The sequence below is a fragment of the Zalophus californianus genome, chromosome 7 (assembly GCF_009762305.2).
Source record: "Zalophus californianus isolate mZalCal1 chromosome 7, mZalCal1.pri.v2, whole genome shotgun sequence".
Classification (NCBI taxonomy): Eukaryota; Metazoa; Chordata; class Mammalia; order Carnivora; family Otariidae; genus Zalophus; species Zalophus californianus.
The window spans coordinates 104,324,695-104,345,107 of NC_045601.1; the positions used below are offsets into that span (position 1 = coordinate 104,324,695).

General features: G+C 37.9%; 1 protein-coding gene across 6 annotated transcripts in view; it reads right to left on the bottom strand.

The window, feature by feature from the left end:
- SLC25A27 (solute carrier family 25 member 27) overlaps positions 1-20,413 on the bottom strand; it is a 31,288-nt gene that overhangs the window by 1,169 nt on the left and 9,706 nt on the right. For 2 of the 6 annotated variants that reach the window (XM_027601947.1, XM_027601944.1), the window contains 5 exons: positions 18,976-19,088; positions 14,896-14,980; positions 10,212-10,304; positions 9,489-9,591; positions 3,820-4,438 (listed from right to left, as the gene is read on the bottom strand). In XM_027601947.1, coding sequence (XP_027457748.1) covers positions 4,367-4,438; positions 9,489-9,591; positions 10,212-10,304; positions 14,896-14,980; positions 18,976-19,088 — 466 coding nt within the window. In that variant the 3' untranslated portion in view covers positions 3,820-4,366. Of the gene's footprint in view, positions 1-16; positions 131-3,819; positions 4,439-9,488; positions 9,592-9,894; positions 9,961-10,211; positions 10,305-14,895; positions 14,981-18,975; positions 19,089-20,413 lie in introns of those variants that run through there. The other 4 variants (XR_003521390.1, XR_003521389.1, XM_035728522.1 and 1 more) reach the window with 4 other exon arrangements.

Below are 20,413 nucleotides of genomic sequence, written 5' to 3' on the forward strand. Positions count from 1 at the left end.
CACTAGATTTACTCACATATATTCCTGTTTGTTACCAGATACTTTCAGCAAACAGACATCTTTAAGCATCTTCATCTGCTTTAATCAAACCTTCACAGTGGTTCCTGCTGCTGTTGACAATCACAGCAGCCTGTTGGGGGTAAAGTACGGGGAGAGAAAAGTAATCATGTATTCTTCAAAATTCAGAAATAATAAAACACTTGAGTGGGTAAATGTGCATTTGTATGCTACCAATGAAAGCCAAAAATGTGATGTAATTTCCATACACACTGTAAAAGGAAGAATAATAGAAACTGGTCACATTATTAACTACTAACTAACCAAATATTTTGTACTAAACTATTAAATTCTCGGGGGGGGGGTTGTGAAATAGCTATTTAACTCTTGAATATTTCTTAAGCATCATAACAATTACATATGTTACTGATCCAACGTAATTATTCTGAAGGTAGGAGAAAAAACAACATATGACTTTATCATGTTTGCTCCATATATACAGACACACATCCTCAGTAAGGGAAGCAGTAAGAGCACAGAGGTGTTGAAAATGTGGAAGTCTTCCGAGATAATTCTAGATATTAAAGTAGGCTTTAGCCCAAAAATGAGCATGAATGGGGGGTAGTGATGGGAGCAGAGTTAGGTGGGGAGCACAGCAGGAACACTACATGAGAAGCAGCCAAGTGAAGAGCATCTCCAGAGAAAAAAGTGGAGCAATGCATTTGCAAGGAGGTCGAGTGCAGGTATGCAGTGAAATGCAAGGGGTAGGAAAATGGATTGGAGTCAGAATGAGAGGGTCCTGGATGTGGCATTAAAGATGCAGTTGAAAGTAAAAACTTAGGGTAACGTGTCCAGAGTTGCCTGAACAAAGAGGACTCTGCTACTCTGAGGGAGGATTTTCTCATGAGACAGGCCACCCATATAAAAAGTTTGTATTATACTTTAAGGCCTGAATAAACCTTAACCAAGTTTGAAATATGAGAAGTTAATCAAATTCAGGAAAAAGCAAATCCCCACAAATTTTTTAAAATCCTGGTTTTTTCCCCCATGACATCAATATAATGCTCACCCTCAAGAATATGTAAGTTAAGATTCTAGAAGATTCTAGAGTTCAGTCGCTTCATCATATAAAGAAATGGAAATCAAGAGAAATGAAAGGACCATTTTGCTCATAGTTATGTTACTTTGTCAGAAGTAGAACCCGAATTGGATAAAGTTCTTTAGAATTCATGTTCAATCTGCCCTCTGCATTACCTGGCATTTAATAATAATATATATTTGTTTGATAGTCATTTTTAAAGAGTGCTGGTTTAATTGGGGAGAAGATTACCTCCCCCTCAATTTTTTAACCATCATGTATTAAAATAAAATACACGTGTTTTTTTTTTTCCAGTGGAGGTTCTGAGGGAATCTGTTTTCATTAACGAGAAGAACATGTAAACTATTTCAGTTGTAAATAAATGGTTGTGCTTAAAAAGGTGAAGATGACAGAACAGCATTTTTTTACATTTAACACCTCCCTGAATTATTTCCTTTTTTTTCTTAGCAAAAGGAAAGAAATTTCAGACTAGTCTATCATAGATTCTTAAAATAATGAAGATGAAATTAATTGATTTATGTTATGTATAATTGTAATAAATTTTTGTTGAGTGCCTAACAGCAAAGAAATGCTACTAATGAGAGTAAAGATTTATATAAAAAAAGACATGGTCCTACCATTAGTGGGTTATAATGAAATAGGACTTGGAGCACTTGATAAAGACACGTTATTCCTTACTAAAAGCAAATTTAAGAAATGTTACCTCTATTTAGATATACATATTAATTCACTTATACAGATAAAAAACAATTGTATATAACTAAAATTAACTATTTTTCAATGAGAAAAAATCATTTGGGAAGAGAAAAATGTGGAAGCTAAGCAAAACAAACTTAAATGCTAGGTATTCAATAGTGAGGATAAATACCACATTCAGTAGTATTATAATCAGCAAGTGAGATTGAAATGGTTAAGTCTTTTAGTATGGACACAAAATTACTGAAAATTTTATTCCTTTTTATTTATTGTGGATTATTTTGAAGAGGATCAAGATGATTTCAAGTTGGTAAAGATAGAGCAAAATTCCAAGACACATTAATGAATATGACTTCACTGGAAAAATATGAAATGTGAAGAGACATATGTGTTAGATATAAAGGATTTGGTCAGAAGGTGGAAGTCCTTAATGTTCAAGCTAAGGCGTGATGACTCCATTCTAAAATTTGTGTTAAAGACAATTCGGATTTAAAATGTGTAAAACAGAAAAATGCCATAAAGACAAATCTTTTTTTGGAAGATTCAAGAGCATTGGACTGGGTTGTGGTGAAGATAACATAAGGTATTGACTATGTACCAAATTAGTATATAATAACTGCCAATTATAATAATAATAATTAGGAAATCTATATTTTTATCCAGGCTCTGTTATGAAGTAACCTATGAGCACAAGCAGCTCTACTTCTCTGGGCTTCTCTTTCATAACATGTAAAATGAGAGGATTAAACCAGATGATCCCAAGGAGTCACTTCAGGTTAAAAAATTCCAATTTCATGTTGAATCCAGATATCAAGGAACAGTCTCAGTATTTAAAACAGTGTTTTCACCCCATGCCCCTCAAAGAATAAAGCTAAATATTTTTTTCATGGTCCAGTTGGTATATTTTGATCCAGTCTTTACTTAATTTTAAAAGTTATAAAACATGAAAACCCAAAGAGTTCCCAAAGGTGGTCCCAATGCAGAACACTTGGGAATTTAAGTACATAATATTATTTTAAATATATTTAACAACTCAATTCATACAGATTGACAGATGCAATGGAAAAGTAGACCACCAACAGATTTTGACTAAACTCCACATTCTGAAAGTTTCATAGAAAAACAATAAGCCACTGCATATTAGTACATCACATTAAAATATATTTTAAAGTATATTTCCCCTTTTAAATGGCAGTGATTATACATTAGTGCAACCACGGAGCACTTTAAACTTTTTTTTGTTCAACATCCTCTATGTCCATAACAAACTTTGTTGGGTTAACTCCAAGGTGTTTCTTGGGTCTAAGCTTTTTGAGTGTTCCTATGTCGACAGTTACAGCCTCTACACACAACTCTATCCATCCCTCCAGAAATGCCCACTGTCTGAGGTTGGGGGAACATGTCCAGTGGCATATAGGTCAATCTGAAGAAAAATCTCACCTTTCTAAAATAAGAAAAGGGTATTTGATTCAATGATTGGAGACATAAATGTATACTTAAATTTCACTGTTTAGGCAGGAAGCTTTTCAGAACTGGGTAAGATTCAGGCTAGAGACAGCTTCAGTGTAATTTCTGAGTTCTCTCTCTCTGGCCCTTAGTGTTAGGGAAGGAGAGATGAGAAAGGATGCCTGTCTGAATTGGCTGACTTCATCTCAGCCTGGCTTTTGAAATGCCCCTGAAAGGCTGATAATAACAAGTTGCTTTATGAAAAGGACCTACCCACCTAAGCTTTACTCAAACAAGCTGCATTTTTTTATATATCGAGATTCTTAGGGGCTAGCGACAAACTCTGGTTGCAATGGCATACGTAACAAAGCAAATGTTCTTCTCTATGTTCATCAAGACTCAGTCTGTGGCTGTCGGGAAGTCCTTAGCATGTGCAGTGGAGTCCTAGTCAATAATACAGATCTAACTAAAGATGGGACACTGACAGAAAGAAGCTTCTCTCCTTGAAATCCAAGCATCATCTCAACTTGATGTTTTTTTGTCCTCTTGGCAAGAAAAGGTACATCAATTTCCTTCACCACTAGGGAAATTCAAAATGTTTATTCATGAATTTTCATTCACCTCCCTTTAATTTACAGTATGTGCACTTTAACAACAGAAAAAGGAATCATCAAATTTCAATTGAAAATACTGACAACAGTTTAAATATATTTCTGAATCACTACGTATGTATGTATTCTTCCAGATTCCTATTGTCTACTTCAGGTCTGAGATGCTGTCTCCCTTTTGGCACTTCTCTAAGTAGGCTCCTCAGCATAGAATAGCATCTCAAAGGTCAAATCTTCTCGCCCAAGATAAGTGCTCAGGATTCAAATCTTCTTGAAAATTCTGTGCCGGGTCTCATTAGGTGGCCTTGTGTAATCCAACCAGATTGCTTTTAAACAAAAAGAGGAGTCAAAGAGAACTTGGGTTTCCAGAGAAAAATAAAGTGCTGCCCCCTATAAATCACAGTCTCTGTGGAGTGAGGTGTCTTCCTAAAGAGGTAGAAATAATAGGGGTGTGTGTTGTAGATGCCCATATTTCAATGATACTGAACACTGTATCTTTAAGGGCTGGATCTTTAAGGGCTTAAAATGGACTGACTCCACTCATCTCTCTGATTTTTTCGTAAGTAAGCCAGAACACCAGTGACCAAGGGGTCTGAAAGATTAACCAAAGAAGTTAGTGCATATTTCAAAGTGATTATGAATATTCTACATTTATGCATATACATCTTTGAATTACAAAGTAATTTTGAATCCACTTAGGCTGAAACAAATACTTTGGTATTTCACCTTTATAGAGCACTTTATAATTGACAAATATTTTCATGTCTTATTTCTCATAGATTTCTGTGAACAATTTACAATAGAAAGGAAAGGTAATGATATCCCTATTTTACAGATGAGGACATTGAGGCTTAGCAATCAAAAAGCTAGAGTATAGGCTTCTGGCTTCCATTCCAGGGTTCCTTCTACTGAACCCTTCCTGGCTAAGAGGCTGAGACTCAGCATGCCTGAATTCTAGACTGGGCTTCTCTGTGTGTAGTTTGTGGAGCATGACAAGGAGACAGCTAATAACTTGAAAGTGAAGATGAAAGATTATCCTTTGAGAGTTAGATCATAAGCTCAACACCTGATATATCAAAAATGGATATAAAATTTCACATTAAATAGAGAAAAGAGTTTCCAGCTCAGAAAGACTTGACTAACTTGAATGAAGGTATAACCGCATCAAATGGAATTATAAAGGGATGAGGGTTTTTCAACAACAGAAGATGAAAACAACAGAGACACAGAAGGAAATCGCAGAGGAAACACTGGAAGTAATCATCAGAGAAAGGGTATCTTGGATCAAGTTCCTGTCTGGTTTGGTTCATAGGTGGTAGGTAATATTGATCAGAGAGAAACTATCATACTAGAGTCAAAAAAGAAGCTTGAGCAATTAGAATATAAAATGTATTTGGTTAGAGAGTTGGCACAGCAATATTTATGTCCTGTGTTTGGAAATACTGAGCATGTTACATTGGGAGACAGAGACTTTACCAGTGGATTTAGGAGAACACATCTTGGCTAGTTAAATATAATGGAGACGTGGACAAAATAAAGAATATGAAGCTGTGATGATATAATATTCTTGTGACCACAAAAATGAAGTGAGCCAGTGATATAACTGCAATCAGATCAAGGAATAGAGGTCTTAGTTAAGAGTGGATTATGTAATCATTTCTAGCTGCTCTGGTAGTCAGACTTCTGTATGCAAATGAAGTACATGTTAATCAGTGAGTGAGCAAAACAAGGTCATGCTACCTTTACCTAGTGGAAGGGACTGAGGTTGAATTTAGCTGGGTTATGAATGGAAGTTAAACAGGGAGATCAAATAGCCAATAACAGGGGTAGTATACAAATGGCATATACTGAGCCTCTGTGCGGGAGCACATGAGGGTATGGCATGTTTACTTGTTTTTTCTTCCCTAGCATAGTTATACCACAGTAAATAATGCAAGTGTATATGAACCCGTGTTGTCTGCTATGGTCTGCCTGTTGGAAAACAGAGTCCTTCTCCATGCCTTTTACTGTGGGGCTGAACATAAGGGTTCTTGGGTATTCTTAAATACTAAGATTACAAATAAGCTTTTCCTGTTATTATTCTATGTTCAGCAAGCAACCTTCTGATTATAACTTGCCTTCACGTATAGCTTGAATTTAGGAGGAAGCACACTGTTCAGAGGACTTCAGCATCTGGATCACTTGCCAAGTGTGTTTCTCAATGTGAATGAGTCAATACTGTGGTCTGATCATCAGTTTCAGTGAGTTCAGTTGAGGGTGAATCTGTATTTGCAAGGCCAGTTTACTTGGAAGTGCCCATGAGTCAGCTTTTAAACTCAGGGTCATACACTGTGGCAGATCAACAAGGCAGTGCCACCCTGGTGATCTCTGGTGTTAGCCAGCCTTTCTCTAGTAACATCTCTTTAGCACTACACACTGTCTCCTTCCCCTGACAACTTTTATAACTAGCTGCAGGATCTGGAGACACTCCATATATTGTATTAGTTAGGAGCATGGGTTTAGAACTGAACAGACCTGCAGTCATTTCCCAGCTCTGCCACATACCAGGTATATATATATGAACTTGAGCAAGTTTCTTATACTTGGAGCCATGTTTCTCTCATCTGAAAAATGAGGATAACACCACCTGTTTTCCTAGGTTCTTATAAGACTTAAAAAAAATTACGTGTATAAAGAGCTTAGCACAGTGTCTGTCATATATGAAGTACTCTTTTTTCTCATTTATACTTCTTGAGTCTCATGCATAAAGAGAATGGGTCAGATTAAATCGTCTCAGTATTCCTTTGTATTATTCTCCCTGCCCTCGTACCTCCTGACCCTGATTCTGTTTTTCATTAATGGTCTCACCATCCTTACAGTCTCCCACACTAGAAATATAAAAGTTCCATTTCCTTCCTTCCCTCCCCTACCTTCTACATAGAGTCAATTATTAAATCCGGTAGAGTTAACCATAAATGGCCCTAGAATCTGCCTTCTCTCCATTTTTACAATTATCTCCAGGCTAGACCAGAACTTGCCAAAACTTCCTTTCTTGGGTTCTAGCTTTCAGTGTATCTTCTACATTGCTGCCAGACTGATCCTGTCCCCAAACAAACCTTAGTACTTTGCTCCCACAATTAAACAGCTGCTTGCTTACTACAGGTTCCACCTAAACCACTAAACTTGCTCCCCAAGGTCCTTCTTAACCCAGTCCTTAAGTACTTCTCTAGCATTCTGCTCCACCACATCCCCTCTGAGGACCTGTTCTTCAGCTACACTGAATTTTCTGCAGTTGTCCAAACCCATTGGGTCCACACATGACTTGATACCTATGCTCATGTTGCTTCCTCATGCCTTTCTTGTTAAATGCCCACTGATCTTTCAAAGCTCAGATCAGATATCATTTCTGTGAAAGACTTTGTGACTTCCTAAACAGGCAAAGCCATTTTTTACTTTACTATCCATGTTCTCACCCCATTTTGTTCATACCATGAGTAGAGCACTAATACAACCTGCTTAATATGACCACGTCCTCTGGAGTCAAACTTCCTGGGTTTGATTCCTGACTCCATTAAATAATAACCACCTAACCTGGCCCAGTTATTCAGACTCTTTAAGCTTTTGTTTCTCCTCTGTAAAAGACATATGATAATAACCTAGTGAAGAGATTATTGGGAGAATTCAGTGAGCTAAGCCATGAAAACGATTAGCACAGTATTGGTGCTAATACCAAGTGATTTAATAATATTGGCTTTATTATTTCTGAAATTTTAACTACTTACATGTCTGTCTTCTCCAACACATTATAAACTGCTCTCATGCAAAAAATAAACATCTCACTCCTTAGTGAGATAGTGCTTGGTTCATGCAGGCCAAATCAGAATCTTCCTTTCCATTAAGAAATATCCACAGATTTGAGATAATTTCAAGGTATAATCAAGACAATCAAAATAAGGTTTTATACTTGGGTACACTTTTGTATCAGATATTGCTAAGGGCTTTGGATATTAACTCCATGTTAATAGATACCACTATTGCTTGGTGATGTCATTTATTCCCAGAACTTCAATTCCCATCTATATGTAGATGGTGCCCACCTCTAAAGCTCCATCCCCATATGCTCTGTAAGATCCAGATCGATATATGAAGGAGCCAGCTAGACATCTGTTCTTAGATGTCCTATGAATACCCAAAACTTAAAAAAATCTAGAACTATGCTTGCTATTCTACCACAGAATCTTCCCTACGAATGATCTCCATGTTAGGAAACTACATCATCTGTTGCTCAATTTGGGAATCTGGGAATGAAGCCCAATTTTCCTTTTCTTCCCTGACCATTTTCCCCTCCCCATCCAGTCATGCTTCTAGCTCCTTGCTATCTCCTAAATTATTTTTTGAATCTTTTTCTGTCCCCATTGTAATACTCTCGTGGAAGCTATCATTATGTCTCATCTACCACTACTCCGGGCCTTTCCCACATGGCAGCCGGAATGATCTTTTTAAAAACATACATGTCATCAAGCCAGTGCCCCTCACTCTTATGGGTCCTACAGCCCTTCCCAAACTGGCCTCTGCCTCTCTCTGGCCTCATCTTGTGCCTCTCTCATCCATGTCTCCATGCCTTGGCCTGCTAGGTTTCTTTCAATTCCCTGAGCTCATCATGTTCTCTGTCCACTCCAACTATCCCTCTACCCAGAATGTTTTTTCTCCTCCTTTTACCTGGCCAAGTCCACTCATTCTTCGGAACTCAGTATTAAAGTCCATTCTCCAAGGAGGTGTTTCTAATCTCTAAGCCTAGGCTGTATGTACTTGCTATATATTTTCATAACAGCATGCACTTTTCCTTTACCACTCATCACTTCTAGTTTTTTATTCAATGTTTGGCCTTACTTAATTAGAAACTCCAGCACTAGAGCAGGGGCTGAGACTCTCCTGTTCATCCCAAAGCCAGGCATTGAGTCCAGGGCTTTGCATGGACTAGGTGCTCAATTAATATTATTATATTGTATAAAGTGTTGATTGTTTGTTGAATTTCTAAATCCATGACTCATTCATTCTTTCAAATATGTTCTAACTTACAAAATACTTGAGTACCTTGTTTTTATTATATATCTTATGTTACTTGAATAAGTCTATCTAATTCTACATCTTAGCTTACCTCAGTAAAAAGTAATATCCAGATCAAATAAAAATGACATAATGCTTTCTTAGCAGAGCTTTGTGGTTGTAAGTATTAATAGATAGGCAACATTTGCCAGCAAAGTAACAAATTTTGTTTGAAACAGTAACATTTTCATAGGAACAGTCTCTAGTATAAAATCTTTATACCTGTCCCAAACTTACAATACTTTGGCTAAATGGACTACTAAAGGTTTTACATTGCAGAAAACCCTATCCACTGGCTTTCTAACAACAGAATGTCAACCTATTCACTTCTAGATGTAACTGAATTATTTTACTTTAATCCAGCAAGGAAGGTAATGGGACTCTGAGGAGAGGTAAAATGAAAAAAAAAAAAACAGATATAAAAAGGAGAGAAAGCATTGTGGTTTGGGGGACGAGCCATGCTAAAAACCAAAAGAGAAAAGGGAAAATATTTGTAGATTAAAAGCAATTTAAGTACAAAGAAAACAAAAACAAAGGAAGGAAAAACCTGACATTACCATTCTCAGCCAAGATGGTAAAAAGCCTTTATATAGACTCATGAATCCTTCTCCTTGAACAGCCTGAATCAAGCAGTCAGTTGATGATTTATACAAAAGTCCCCTAAAAAGGAAAGTGGAGAGTTTGCTAAACTTTTTGTGTGTAAATAGATGTATAAATAAAACATAAATTAAAAAATAATCTAAGGAAACTTACTTAAACATTTTCTGCTATTTTAAAACAAATAATACTTGTGGTTCAGTATATATAAATCACCTCTTTTGAGTTTAAAGATAATTTCTTTAGGTTTCTAAGGTTGACTCTTCGGATTCATCCCACCCTTAGTCTTATACTTAGAATTCACTCCACCTGATCTCTTCCAGAGAGAACATACTGTTTTATATCAAATCAAATTCTCCATGTTACCTGTAAGTCATAAGCTTCTGAAGAAAGTGCTCTGTAAATTCTCAGCAGAGTATATTTTCATAAACTCTTTGAAAACAATAAAATCACAATAAATACCTTGTGTCTAAAGAATATGATCATTAAATTAACTTATATCCCCAAATGCACAGTACTTTTCCATCAGACAAAGAGTAGGTAATTACATAAAAACAGTTTGCTGGTTGAAGACATGATCACACAGATATATTTCTATCAAGAATAAATACAAGGAAACATCTTTAAGGAACATTATTATTACAGACATTTGAACACATGGAGAGTGAAGACTTTGTATCTACCTTCCTTGTTTATCTCGTGGTTGATTCATTATTCGGCTTTTGATGACATCAGCAGGGGTTGCCAGAATAGAAGCTACCAGTCCAGAACATAAACTATAAATACAAATAAGTGATTTTGCAAGGATAATAAATATAGTGGTTTCTAAATTATAAGAAAAGGAAATTTGATATTTAGAAAGAATGGAATATTAAATATATTATTGTATTATTCTTCATAATTTATTTTCGCTTAAAATCAATGCTTAATGAAATCATTAGAGAGGTAGAAAAAAATGAAAGCTTTTTAAAAGAATGTCCAGTCAACAAATATACATTGGACACCTACTGGTGGCAGGTACTCTTCTAGGCAGTAAAGAGGACACACGTGACCCTGTCCCTGAGGCCCTTACTTAGGAAGAGGCAGAGAAGAAATGAATAATTTCAGATGCCGGTAAGTGCTACGAACAAAACAAAATGGGATAGCATGGTAGGGAGTAACTGGGTGACAAGCCGTCGTGGAGAGGCTCTTGAGTGACAGCAGAATGGTGAGGAACAATTATGTAAAGACATGAAGGAAGAACGTTGCAGGCCAGAGGAACAGCCCAGGAAAAGCCCTGACTCAGAAATGGCCATGGTGGGCTGAAGAGAGAGAAAGCGGCTGACACGGCCACGGCATCCTGAAGGAGTCCAGCCAGATGAAAGACTGAAGAAGTAGGCAGAGATCAGCCCATGAAGGCTATTGAAGGAGTGTGATTTTATTCTAGATGTGAATGAAAGCCACTGAGAGGATCTTCCGCAGGGGAATCACCTAATTTGGTTAATATTTAACCAATAAAAAATTCACTTTGACCAGTTTAAGCCTCACTTCACTAAGCTATTCCATTTGAATATAATCTTACCTTCTTCTGTCCATCCTAAGGAATCTAAAATACAAGCCTAATTAAAACATTTTCCCCTACTTTATGCCATCTAAGACTCATTCCTTATTACCTGATTTAGCTCATACACTGGCTGTCATACATATTACTCCAAGATCATATCTCTCTTCACCCATTATGCTCTAACAATATAACTAAGTGTAGCTCTGTATTTACCATACTATGCAACATCTCCATGCCTGCACCCCTATCTAATTGGAAAATTCCTGTTTATCCTTCAATCTATGCTCAGGCATAAAGTCTAATGAGTTTCTGTTTATCCCTTCTCCCTTTGTCCAACAAGGTTAATGGCTCCTTCTTGTCAGTTACTCGGAACAAAATGGCTGTGGTCAACCTACTGCAGAGTCAGTCACAATTCTGTAAATGACTGACTAAAAAGTTAAGAAATCACTAGTAGTTCATTATACTTGTGGGCATGAGAGGCAATACAGAGCATGAATTTCCACAAACTGAAAACCCACGAGCTGCTTCAAACTTTTCCACAAGAAAGACCTATGATGAGAAAAGGGGTGGTTGACCTGAGTCATGGAGAATAAAGTCCCACATCCCATAAGCTGAATCTACAGAAACTGGAATCAAGGCAGCCTGAATAATAGCTTTTGTTTGGCTAATGGAAAGCTGGAAAGGAAAATTGTGAAAAACTTTTAGGTCCTTCTGGGACATCAAATACCTCACAAAGGTAAGGACCACTGACTTCTGTCCCAAGGCTTTTGAAGTCTCTGAAGGCTCTACGGCAGGGAAGTTGAAGCTACCTTAGGAATCTTCATACTCTCTCTTACTCTAAACTGCTGTAGCAGAAAGTACCCAGATTTTGTCTACCTCTTTCAGGTCAGGATTTATAATGCAAAGGGGAAAATTACTTTAGAAATACTTGAATTCAAGGGAAGGAACCCATATAACCTATTTCACATTACAGCAAATGACCCAACTGTGCATATAACGTCCTTGGGTCTCTGTCCACATAACAGGTATTGTCTATGTGGAAAGAGCTCTTGTTTCACCATATACATTCCAGTAGGTGTACACTACTGCTCTTTTTATATTCTTTCCTATTAGTTCAGATTCTTTGAAAGTTTAATACCATTGGTTTTAATATACCTTAATATTTTCACACAGGAACCTCTTAACTAACACCTAATACAGTGTGATCTGGCTAAACTTCTTTAAAACATAAATATTAAAAGACAGAGAATAATGTATTCAGGAGGTCTCAAGGAAGATGGTATCTAGAGTCAAAGGGAAAAGATAGAGCAATAAAAGGAACATTGATTTCGCCCAAGTTACTTGCACTGAAATGGACATTGCTGCTTTTTGCTATTGCCTTCATCACTCCTGGCTAGCAACAGCCCAAAATGAAGCCGAGGACACAGCTGAAGTGATAACAGACAGAAAGTGACTGGGCGAGTCTTCTACCTCTCCAGGAGGCCAAGTGGCTATCTGCAAGACCAGGTTCAGATCCTCCATCAGCACTGTTTCAGAGAAAGCCAGCCTCTTAAGGATGAACTACACAAGCATGCTCATGTGTCATCTTCACACAGAGTAAACTCGACTTTCTTACAGTTTTACCTCTCAACAGCCTCATGATTTAAAAAGAAGAAAAATAAGGTTATCCTAATCTTTCTGTCCTATATCATTTCCTGGCCATTAATTCAACTCCCTACTTTTCCTGTTTCCTTGATTAACATACCTTGCTACCTGCCTTGCCACCTCACTGAAATCCTGGCTTGTCTTTACTGCTCCTGCCCTACCCCAGGATTTTTTACTTACCCCATTTTTAGAAATTGTGGTAAAATAGACACAACATACAATTTACCATTTTAATCATTTTTAGGTGCACAGTTCAGTGCTTATACCGTTTTTATTCTTTATATCAATTTTTGTTTTCCTTAGGTGTTGGATGGCTCATATAAAGCTCTCTGGTTGTGCAGCTACAATCCCCCTTCATTTTCTTCTAGGACACAGTATCCAGAACTTCCAGACCACATAGCACCATTTATCTACTTAGATTTGAGTTCATCATTAGCAACTTTTGAGCTGCCTCATATACCACACATATTCATACCAACCCGTTTAAAAAACTGATCCAGTGGGTACAGCTTAAAAAGGAAGCAAATGCCCATCATCCCATTTTCCTAAAACCTGAATTAGAGAAGAATGAGACTAAGTTATTTCAGTTATTAGGACTGGAATATATACAGCTGGAAATCTTGTTTTTCCACAAAAGACAGATCTGTTTGGTAGGGTAATATATGTTAGGAAGATTTACACCTGCCAGGAAATCCATGATTCTTTGGCTAGATGTGGTACTTCAAAGTCCATTTGGGTAGAAAGACCATGAAATAGAGTGTTAATATCAATGTGGTACTATAGGACAGACCTGAATATCTTGCTTCTGGAGTAGATCATAACACCAGAACAGACAAGCATCTTGAAAGATGAACAACTCTAACAAGGTGACTCAACTGGGTAGAAACTGGAGACGAACGTCTCCTGGGCAGAGTGAAGAGCATGAACAAAGATAGTGCGGGAAAGATGACAAGGGTTTATACAGATATAATACATGTGTTTATCAGAATGGAAATAAGAAGTGGAAGGAGGCCCACATCCTCAGTTTTCTCTGAAAGAGGAGGCCAGACTATTGGCTACAGGAAGTATGGTGTAGCTTGTGAACAAATCTGGGTGAGAATGTGGAATGGAAAAGAATGGTAAGCAAAGACATATACAGATTGCTCTAGTAGCACTAAAGATCACACTTACTTTAAGAGCGGAGGAATGAAGAAAAACTACTCTAGGAATATAAAGCTAAGGTGAATCTGGAATTAGGAATTACTTATATCTATATATCTCCAAGTTTCATTGGTTCAACACTATTAATGTGCTTTTGGGGTCATCTAAATAGCATAAAGCATTCTGGAATTTGGACACAAGATCAGAAGCTAAATGAAATCACTATAATGTTATGAACACTAGACATCTATAAAGTAACTCACTCTAATGGATAATTTGAAATTGTGTTGCAAAAAGATAAGATACTGCTCCTTCCTGGAGTGCTCTTCTTCCTGTCTCTGTCAAGAGCTATAGCCCTTCAAAACACTTAATTCTAGCTCCTTTATAGGCCCCTCCAAGTGGTTATTTTTTTCTTCCTCTTCTGAATGCTACAGAAACTAGTCACTTTGTTTCAGCATTTAAGATTTTATTTATTTATTTGAGGGGGGCATAGTGGTAGAGGGAGAGGAAGAAGCAGACTCTCTGCTAAGCAGGGAGCATGACAACGGAGGGCTCAATCCCAAGACCCTGGGATCATGACCTGAGCCAAAGGCAGATGCTTAACTGACTGAGCCACCCAGGTGCCCCTGTATATTTTTATATTTGTCTTGTTTTCCCCTTGGTCAACCCCTGCAAAGGAACCTGGATTACCCTTTGTACCCACTGCAGGGCCCTGCAGGTGCCTTTATCATAAGAGATGCTCAAACATATCTGTGGAATTGAATTGGAGAATTGATCAACAGAATCTGACCCCAGGATGGTCCCATCAAGGTGCAAACATTTGGGACCGTTTAATATGAAACATTCTGCAATTTTGTCTCTCTCTTCCTCATTTTAACTGCAAAAAATTTTAAGAAAATTGTTCTTTTTAAATGTACTATCATATTACTCTAAGGGTAATATCACTAGATTCTCGATCAAAAGAGACAAAAGTTTAGAATTTATGACAAATATGAAGAAAAGTGATATAGAAAATAATTCAAACTAAAATAATCACCTACCTCGATAAACCATGAGTCATGATATTGTCCTCAAGTGGTGTATTCAGTACCAAATAGTGTTTCACTGTATCATAAGTGGTTAAATCTGGCAATAAAAAGAAAAAGAAGGCTGAAATATTCATTTGGCAATGAATTTCTTTTATGTTAAGAATATATTAGTCTTGGGCGCCTGGGTGGCTCAGTTGGTTGGGCGACTGCCTTCGGCTCGGGTCATGATCCTGGAGTCCCAGGATCGAGTCCCACATCGGGCTCCCTGCTCAGCGGGGAGTCTGCTTCTCCCTCTGACCCTCCCCCCTCTCATGTGCTCTCTCTCTCTCTCTTTCTCGCTCTCTCAAATAAATAAATAAAATCTTTTTTAAAAAAAAGAATATATTAGTCTTAGGAGGCCTGGGTGGCTCAGTTGGTTAAGCCTCCGACTCTTGATTTTGGCTCAGGTCATGATCTCAGGGTTATGAGATCAAGCCCTATATGTTGGGTTCCAAGCTGAGCATGGAGCCTGCTTAAGATTCTCTCTCTCTCCCCCTCTCCCTCTGTCCCTCTCATCCCCCTGCTCACATACACACACTCTCTCAAGAAAAAAAAAAAAGAATAGGTTAGGCTTGGGGCAGGAATGTGTACAAGGATGAAAGATGCTATTATCATTCTCAAGCACGGGAAAGCGACCTACAGATGGAGGGGGAGGAAAAGAGGAAGAGAGACAGACATTCAATTATATTGTTTGAACATCTGAATCCAGCTATGCCTAATGTCAGCTCAACCCCTGGACTTCTTAATATTTGAGATGATAAATTCCTTTTTTAATCCTAAGTAGGTTGAGTTGAAATTCTGTCACTTATAAATAAAAGGTCCTGGCCATTATTCTACATTAAGCTTTTTATATATTTTTTTCTAATGACAATGAAGAGCTTTGAAGAGTTTTAAACAGGGCAGTGATATATTACAACTCTGGAGTTTTCTAATGACTACCTACAGTGAAGTACAGGAAATGAATTGTAAAGAGGCAAGAATGGATAGATGCATTTGATCATTCACCAAATATGTGTCTACCATGTGGTAGTAGGCATTATTCTAGGTGCTGGGGTAAGAGCCATCAACAAACTGAACAAAATCCTCATTCTTTGTTGAGGGATGAGATAGCAACCAAATATGTAAACCACAGCATTTCAGATAGTTATAACTGCTCTGAAGACAAATAAGGCAAAGAAATGGGATAAGAATATCAGAACGTGGAGAAGAATGATGTATGTGAATTTTAAAGATGTGATCAGGGAAAGCTTCTTAATAACATCTAAATGGAGACCTAAAGGAAACATGAGGAAATAAACCTTGTAGCTATCTAAGAGAAGGTGTCCCAGGAAAAACAACACATGTATTATATCCCTGAAGCAAAAGTCAGCTTGGTACATTAGAGGAACAGCAAGAATACTGGTCTAACAGGAGCAGAGTAAGCAAGGGCTAGAGAAGTAGCAGAGTCCAGAAGATGGGGAGCTACAGAAGCCAGGACAGGGTTTTGAGCAGAGCAGTGATGACTGTGGATTACTATTTACATGGACATTTTGGCCGTTCTGCCGTGACTAGACTACAGGGAAACAAGACAGATTAGAGATGAGACTATTGCATTTATTCTGGTGAGAGATGATGATGTTTTGGCTAAAGGAGCTGTGGAGCACTGGTCAGATTCTAGATATGTTTTGAAGGCGGAATCACCAAATTGAATAGAGAGGGAAAGAAAGGAATCAAAGATGACTACAAGATTTTGAGCTTAAACAGTTTGAAGGGCAGAGCTGCCATTTTTGGAGATGGTGAAAATGAGAACTGACTAATTTAAAATGTTTTAAGTAAGATGATGGAGTGGTGACCTTGATCAGAGCAGTTTCCAATGCATAGTGGGACAAAATGGCCGTGAGGTAGATATAGGAAGACTAGTTTGGAGGCTTCATAGTGATCCAGTAGAAGGAGGTAAATAATACTTGGACAAAGGAGTGGCTCCAGGGATGAAAAGAAATGGATGGATGTGAGATACGGCTAGGAGACAGAAGTGGTTGGACTTGGTGACCGATTGGCTATAAGGAGTAAGTGAAAGGAAAGAGACAAAACTAGGTTTTGTCTAGGTTTCTGCATTGTTCAAGTGAGAAGGTGATATCATATATTGGGGTTGGGAAGAATGGAGAAGGAAGTAGTTTGATAAATGAGTTTGGTTTGGACACAAAGTGATATATTCAAGATAACCCAAATAAACATGCTGAGTAAATAGCTGGAAGCTGGAAGAGAAATCTGAGCTACAACAGATTTTGAAGCATTAAATTGAGAAATTACAATCAGTAAAGATTCCTGATAACTAAAATAGCTACCAATATGATGCAGTAGCCATGGATGGACTGAAATAGCAAAATAAAAAAAATTAACTAAAAGATTTACTTCCTTTGATGTTTAAGTGATATGTTACTATAACCCTCAAAAAGGCCACTCCTGGGGCATCTGTGTGGCTCAGTCATTAAGCGCCTGCCTTTGGCTTAGGTCATGATCCCAGGGGCCTGGGATTGAGCCCCTCATCGGGCTCCCTGCTCAGCAGGAAGCCTGCTTCTCCCTCTCCCACTCCCCCTGCTGTGTTCTCTCTCTCACTGTGTCTTTCTCTGTCAAATAAATAAATAAATAATCTTAAGAAAAAAAAGGCCATCCCTTCATTTCCTAGAATCATATAATTTTGGTCTTAGAAACAATCCTTTCATTCAATAATACGTTCATCAAATGTTTACTGACTACATAAGGGACTAGTTAAATAATGATAAATAAAATGTCCTTGGCTTCAGGGGACTCATTGTTGAGCGGAGGAGATAGACACACAGTAGAAAGCAATGGAATGAGGTACAAGCGATCACAGAGATAAGCGCTGGGAACTACAGAAACTCATAAAAGGGCATCTCACAACATGGCTAGGGAAGGGTGGTTGTGGGGTTCAGGAAAAATACAAGGTGGAGAGACATTTCAGTGGAGTACAAAAAGATCTGCAGAAGGATACCAAATAGAAGAAGAGGGAAATTGAGAAAGTAGAAGGTGAAGAGCAGCGTGATATGTGCAGGTAGAGGAACCTTCTAGCTCATGACTCTCTGCTTCACTCTTTACTCCCGAATCAGTGAATTGCTCAATTCCCTGAAGGCACCTGTTGGATTGTAAAGACTTTCTATATTATGTTATGAAATTTCCACTTTCTTCTGTGAGTGATGAGAAACCAGTAAAAGGTTGTAAGGGTCCCAGTAACATGTTCAGACCTGTGTTTTAGATATATCCCTCTGGATACTAGGTATAAATTTGAGGACAGGGGAGAAGACCAGCCTGATGGTTATGGCAGTGTGTAGCTTTGATAGTGAGAACTGTAAAAATGGTCATTTTAAAGACACTAAGGTGGTAGGTATTGGAGAGGGTATACTTTTAAGAAATATTTAGAAGACAGAAGCAAGGGTAAGCATCTGCCTTCGGCTCAGGTCACAATCCCAGGGTCCTGGGATAGAGTCCTGCATCGGGCTCCCTGCTTCTCCCTCTGCCTGCTCTGCCTGCCGCCACCCCTGCTTGTGTGTTCCCTCTCTCTCTGAAAAATAAATAAATAAAATCTTAAAAAAAAAAAAAAAAAGACAGAAGCAGTTACTGACTGACTATGAGAAGTGAGGGGCAGGATGAGTTAAGGAAATGTTCAGGTTTCCAGTCTGGGATGCCTGCTGCACAAGCTGGGGGAAGAGCTGGACATTCTGGATATAATGATTGTCACAAGGTTACATGTGCCAGTTTGGATCTTGGAGGAGGGTGTGGGTAGAGAGGAGGCCTTAGAAATAGTTTAGTCCTATCTCCTTATTGTCACAATTTGCTTGTTTTAGGAAATCCTTTTCATAGATCACCATGGAGAAAAGGGAAAATACTCTAGAGAAAATATTCAATTAAGGAGTCACAACATAAAAGAAGACCGCTGCCAATGTATATTACTAAAAATAATAAAATGGAATTTTTCATTTTCCCTGATGTCAGTGCTTATCATTACAATGGTGAAGGCAGTTAGGACTTATCAGAGTTCAATAAAGTTTCCATTACCTCCCATATTCACCAGTGCTGCTCTTTGTATATTGGGTACCCAGCCTGCCCAAAGCCCACGTATTCCTCCTTCAGATAAGATTTTTGCAAATGCATGATGCACACCACGAAATCTAAAGGAAAAATAATAATGAAATGTGAAAATCTATGCATTTCTATGGAATGCAACTGGATAAACTTCACCTATAGCTGTTATGATTTGAAGTAAAATAACATCTTAATTATCCAGAACTGTTAGAAATTTAAAAAAAAAAGTCAATCCTCACATATTCTCATAAAAGAAATGAAATTTTTAGTGTAAAGAGTAGGGAGGCCAATCTTATAATAGAAGTTCTTAAAATTGAATACATTTTTGGCTTATAAAAATCTACTACCCTATCCTGATTTTGTTCATTTTTTTTTTTTTTTTTGGTACACAGGTGAAATATGGTGCTGAACCATGAATCAAATCTGGAAACCTCTGTTATAAAATAATAGTCTGGGTTTTATATAGTCAGAAATACCTAGAGTCCAATGCCACCTTTACCACTTAGTAGCTGAGTGGCTTTTACTTAGGCACTACATTCCCTTATTCTCACCAAAAAGATAATATGACATATTTATTTGGCATGCATAATTGCTATAATGTTACATGGGAAGTTATATTCACAAATGATGGTCATTGAAGTTAAAATCTGTTATGCACTTACTAAGCACAAGACTTTTTATATACATAAGATAAATTTTATTCCTGAAAACTCTATTAAGTGTGAATTTACATTCCAGTTTCCATCTGAGGAAACAGGCTTAGAGAAGTTAAGGAACTTGACTAGGGTCAGAGCTAAAATGTGGTAAAGGCTGGATAATGAATCCCAGGTTATCTGACCCCAAGGTTGATGTTCTTTATAACAACAGGAAATGTTTTTTACTACTATATCAAACCAAAAATTTCCAACAGTGAAGACAAAGGAAGGGGAAAAATTGATGAGATTAGTTAAAAACTCGGATTTTTCTGGATCCCAATAGTTCTCTCCATAGAGCCAACCATGGCAACATCACTTCTTCCTGCTACTTTAGTAATTAACTAGAAGTTGTTACAAGATGACAAAATGGGTCCTGGGATTCTGTAAACTACTTGGTTAAGTCAGAGTGGTACCCTTTTCTCCTCTGTGGTGGGTGTTCTCTCTGTTTGGAGGGCTCAAGGGGGACCTGGACTGCCAAACCCAACCTCAACTTCCACTGAGCCAGCTAGAGGAGCAGCACTGTGAAGAGCAGTGGTCAGTGAGAGTGGTGGACTCCCAAAGGAGGTCCCAAACCCTCCTTCACCTCTGGCCCAGCCACAGACCTGTGTTCAGAGGAGCAGACCTCTTCATGCTCGGCCCAAGGCATTCTGCACTTTTCCTCTTCTCTGGGAGAGGTCTATCAATCTCAAAGATTTTGCCCCTTTCCCAGAGAAACA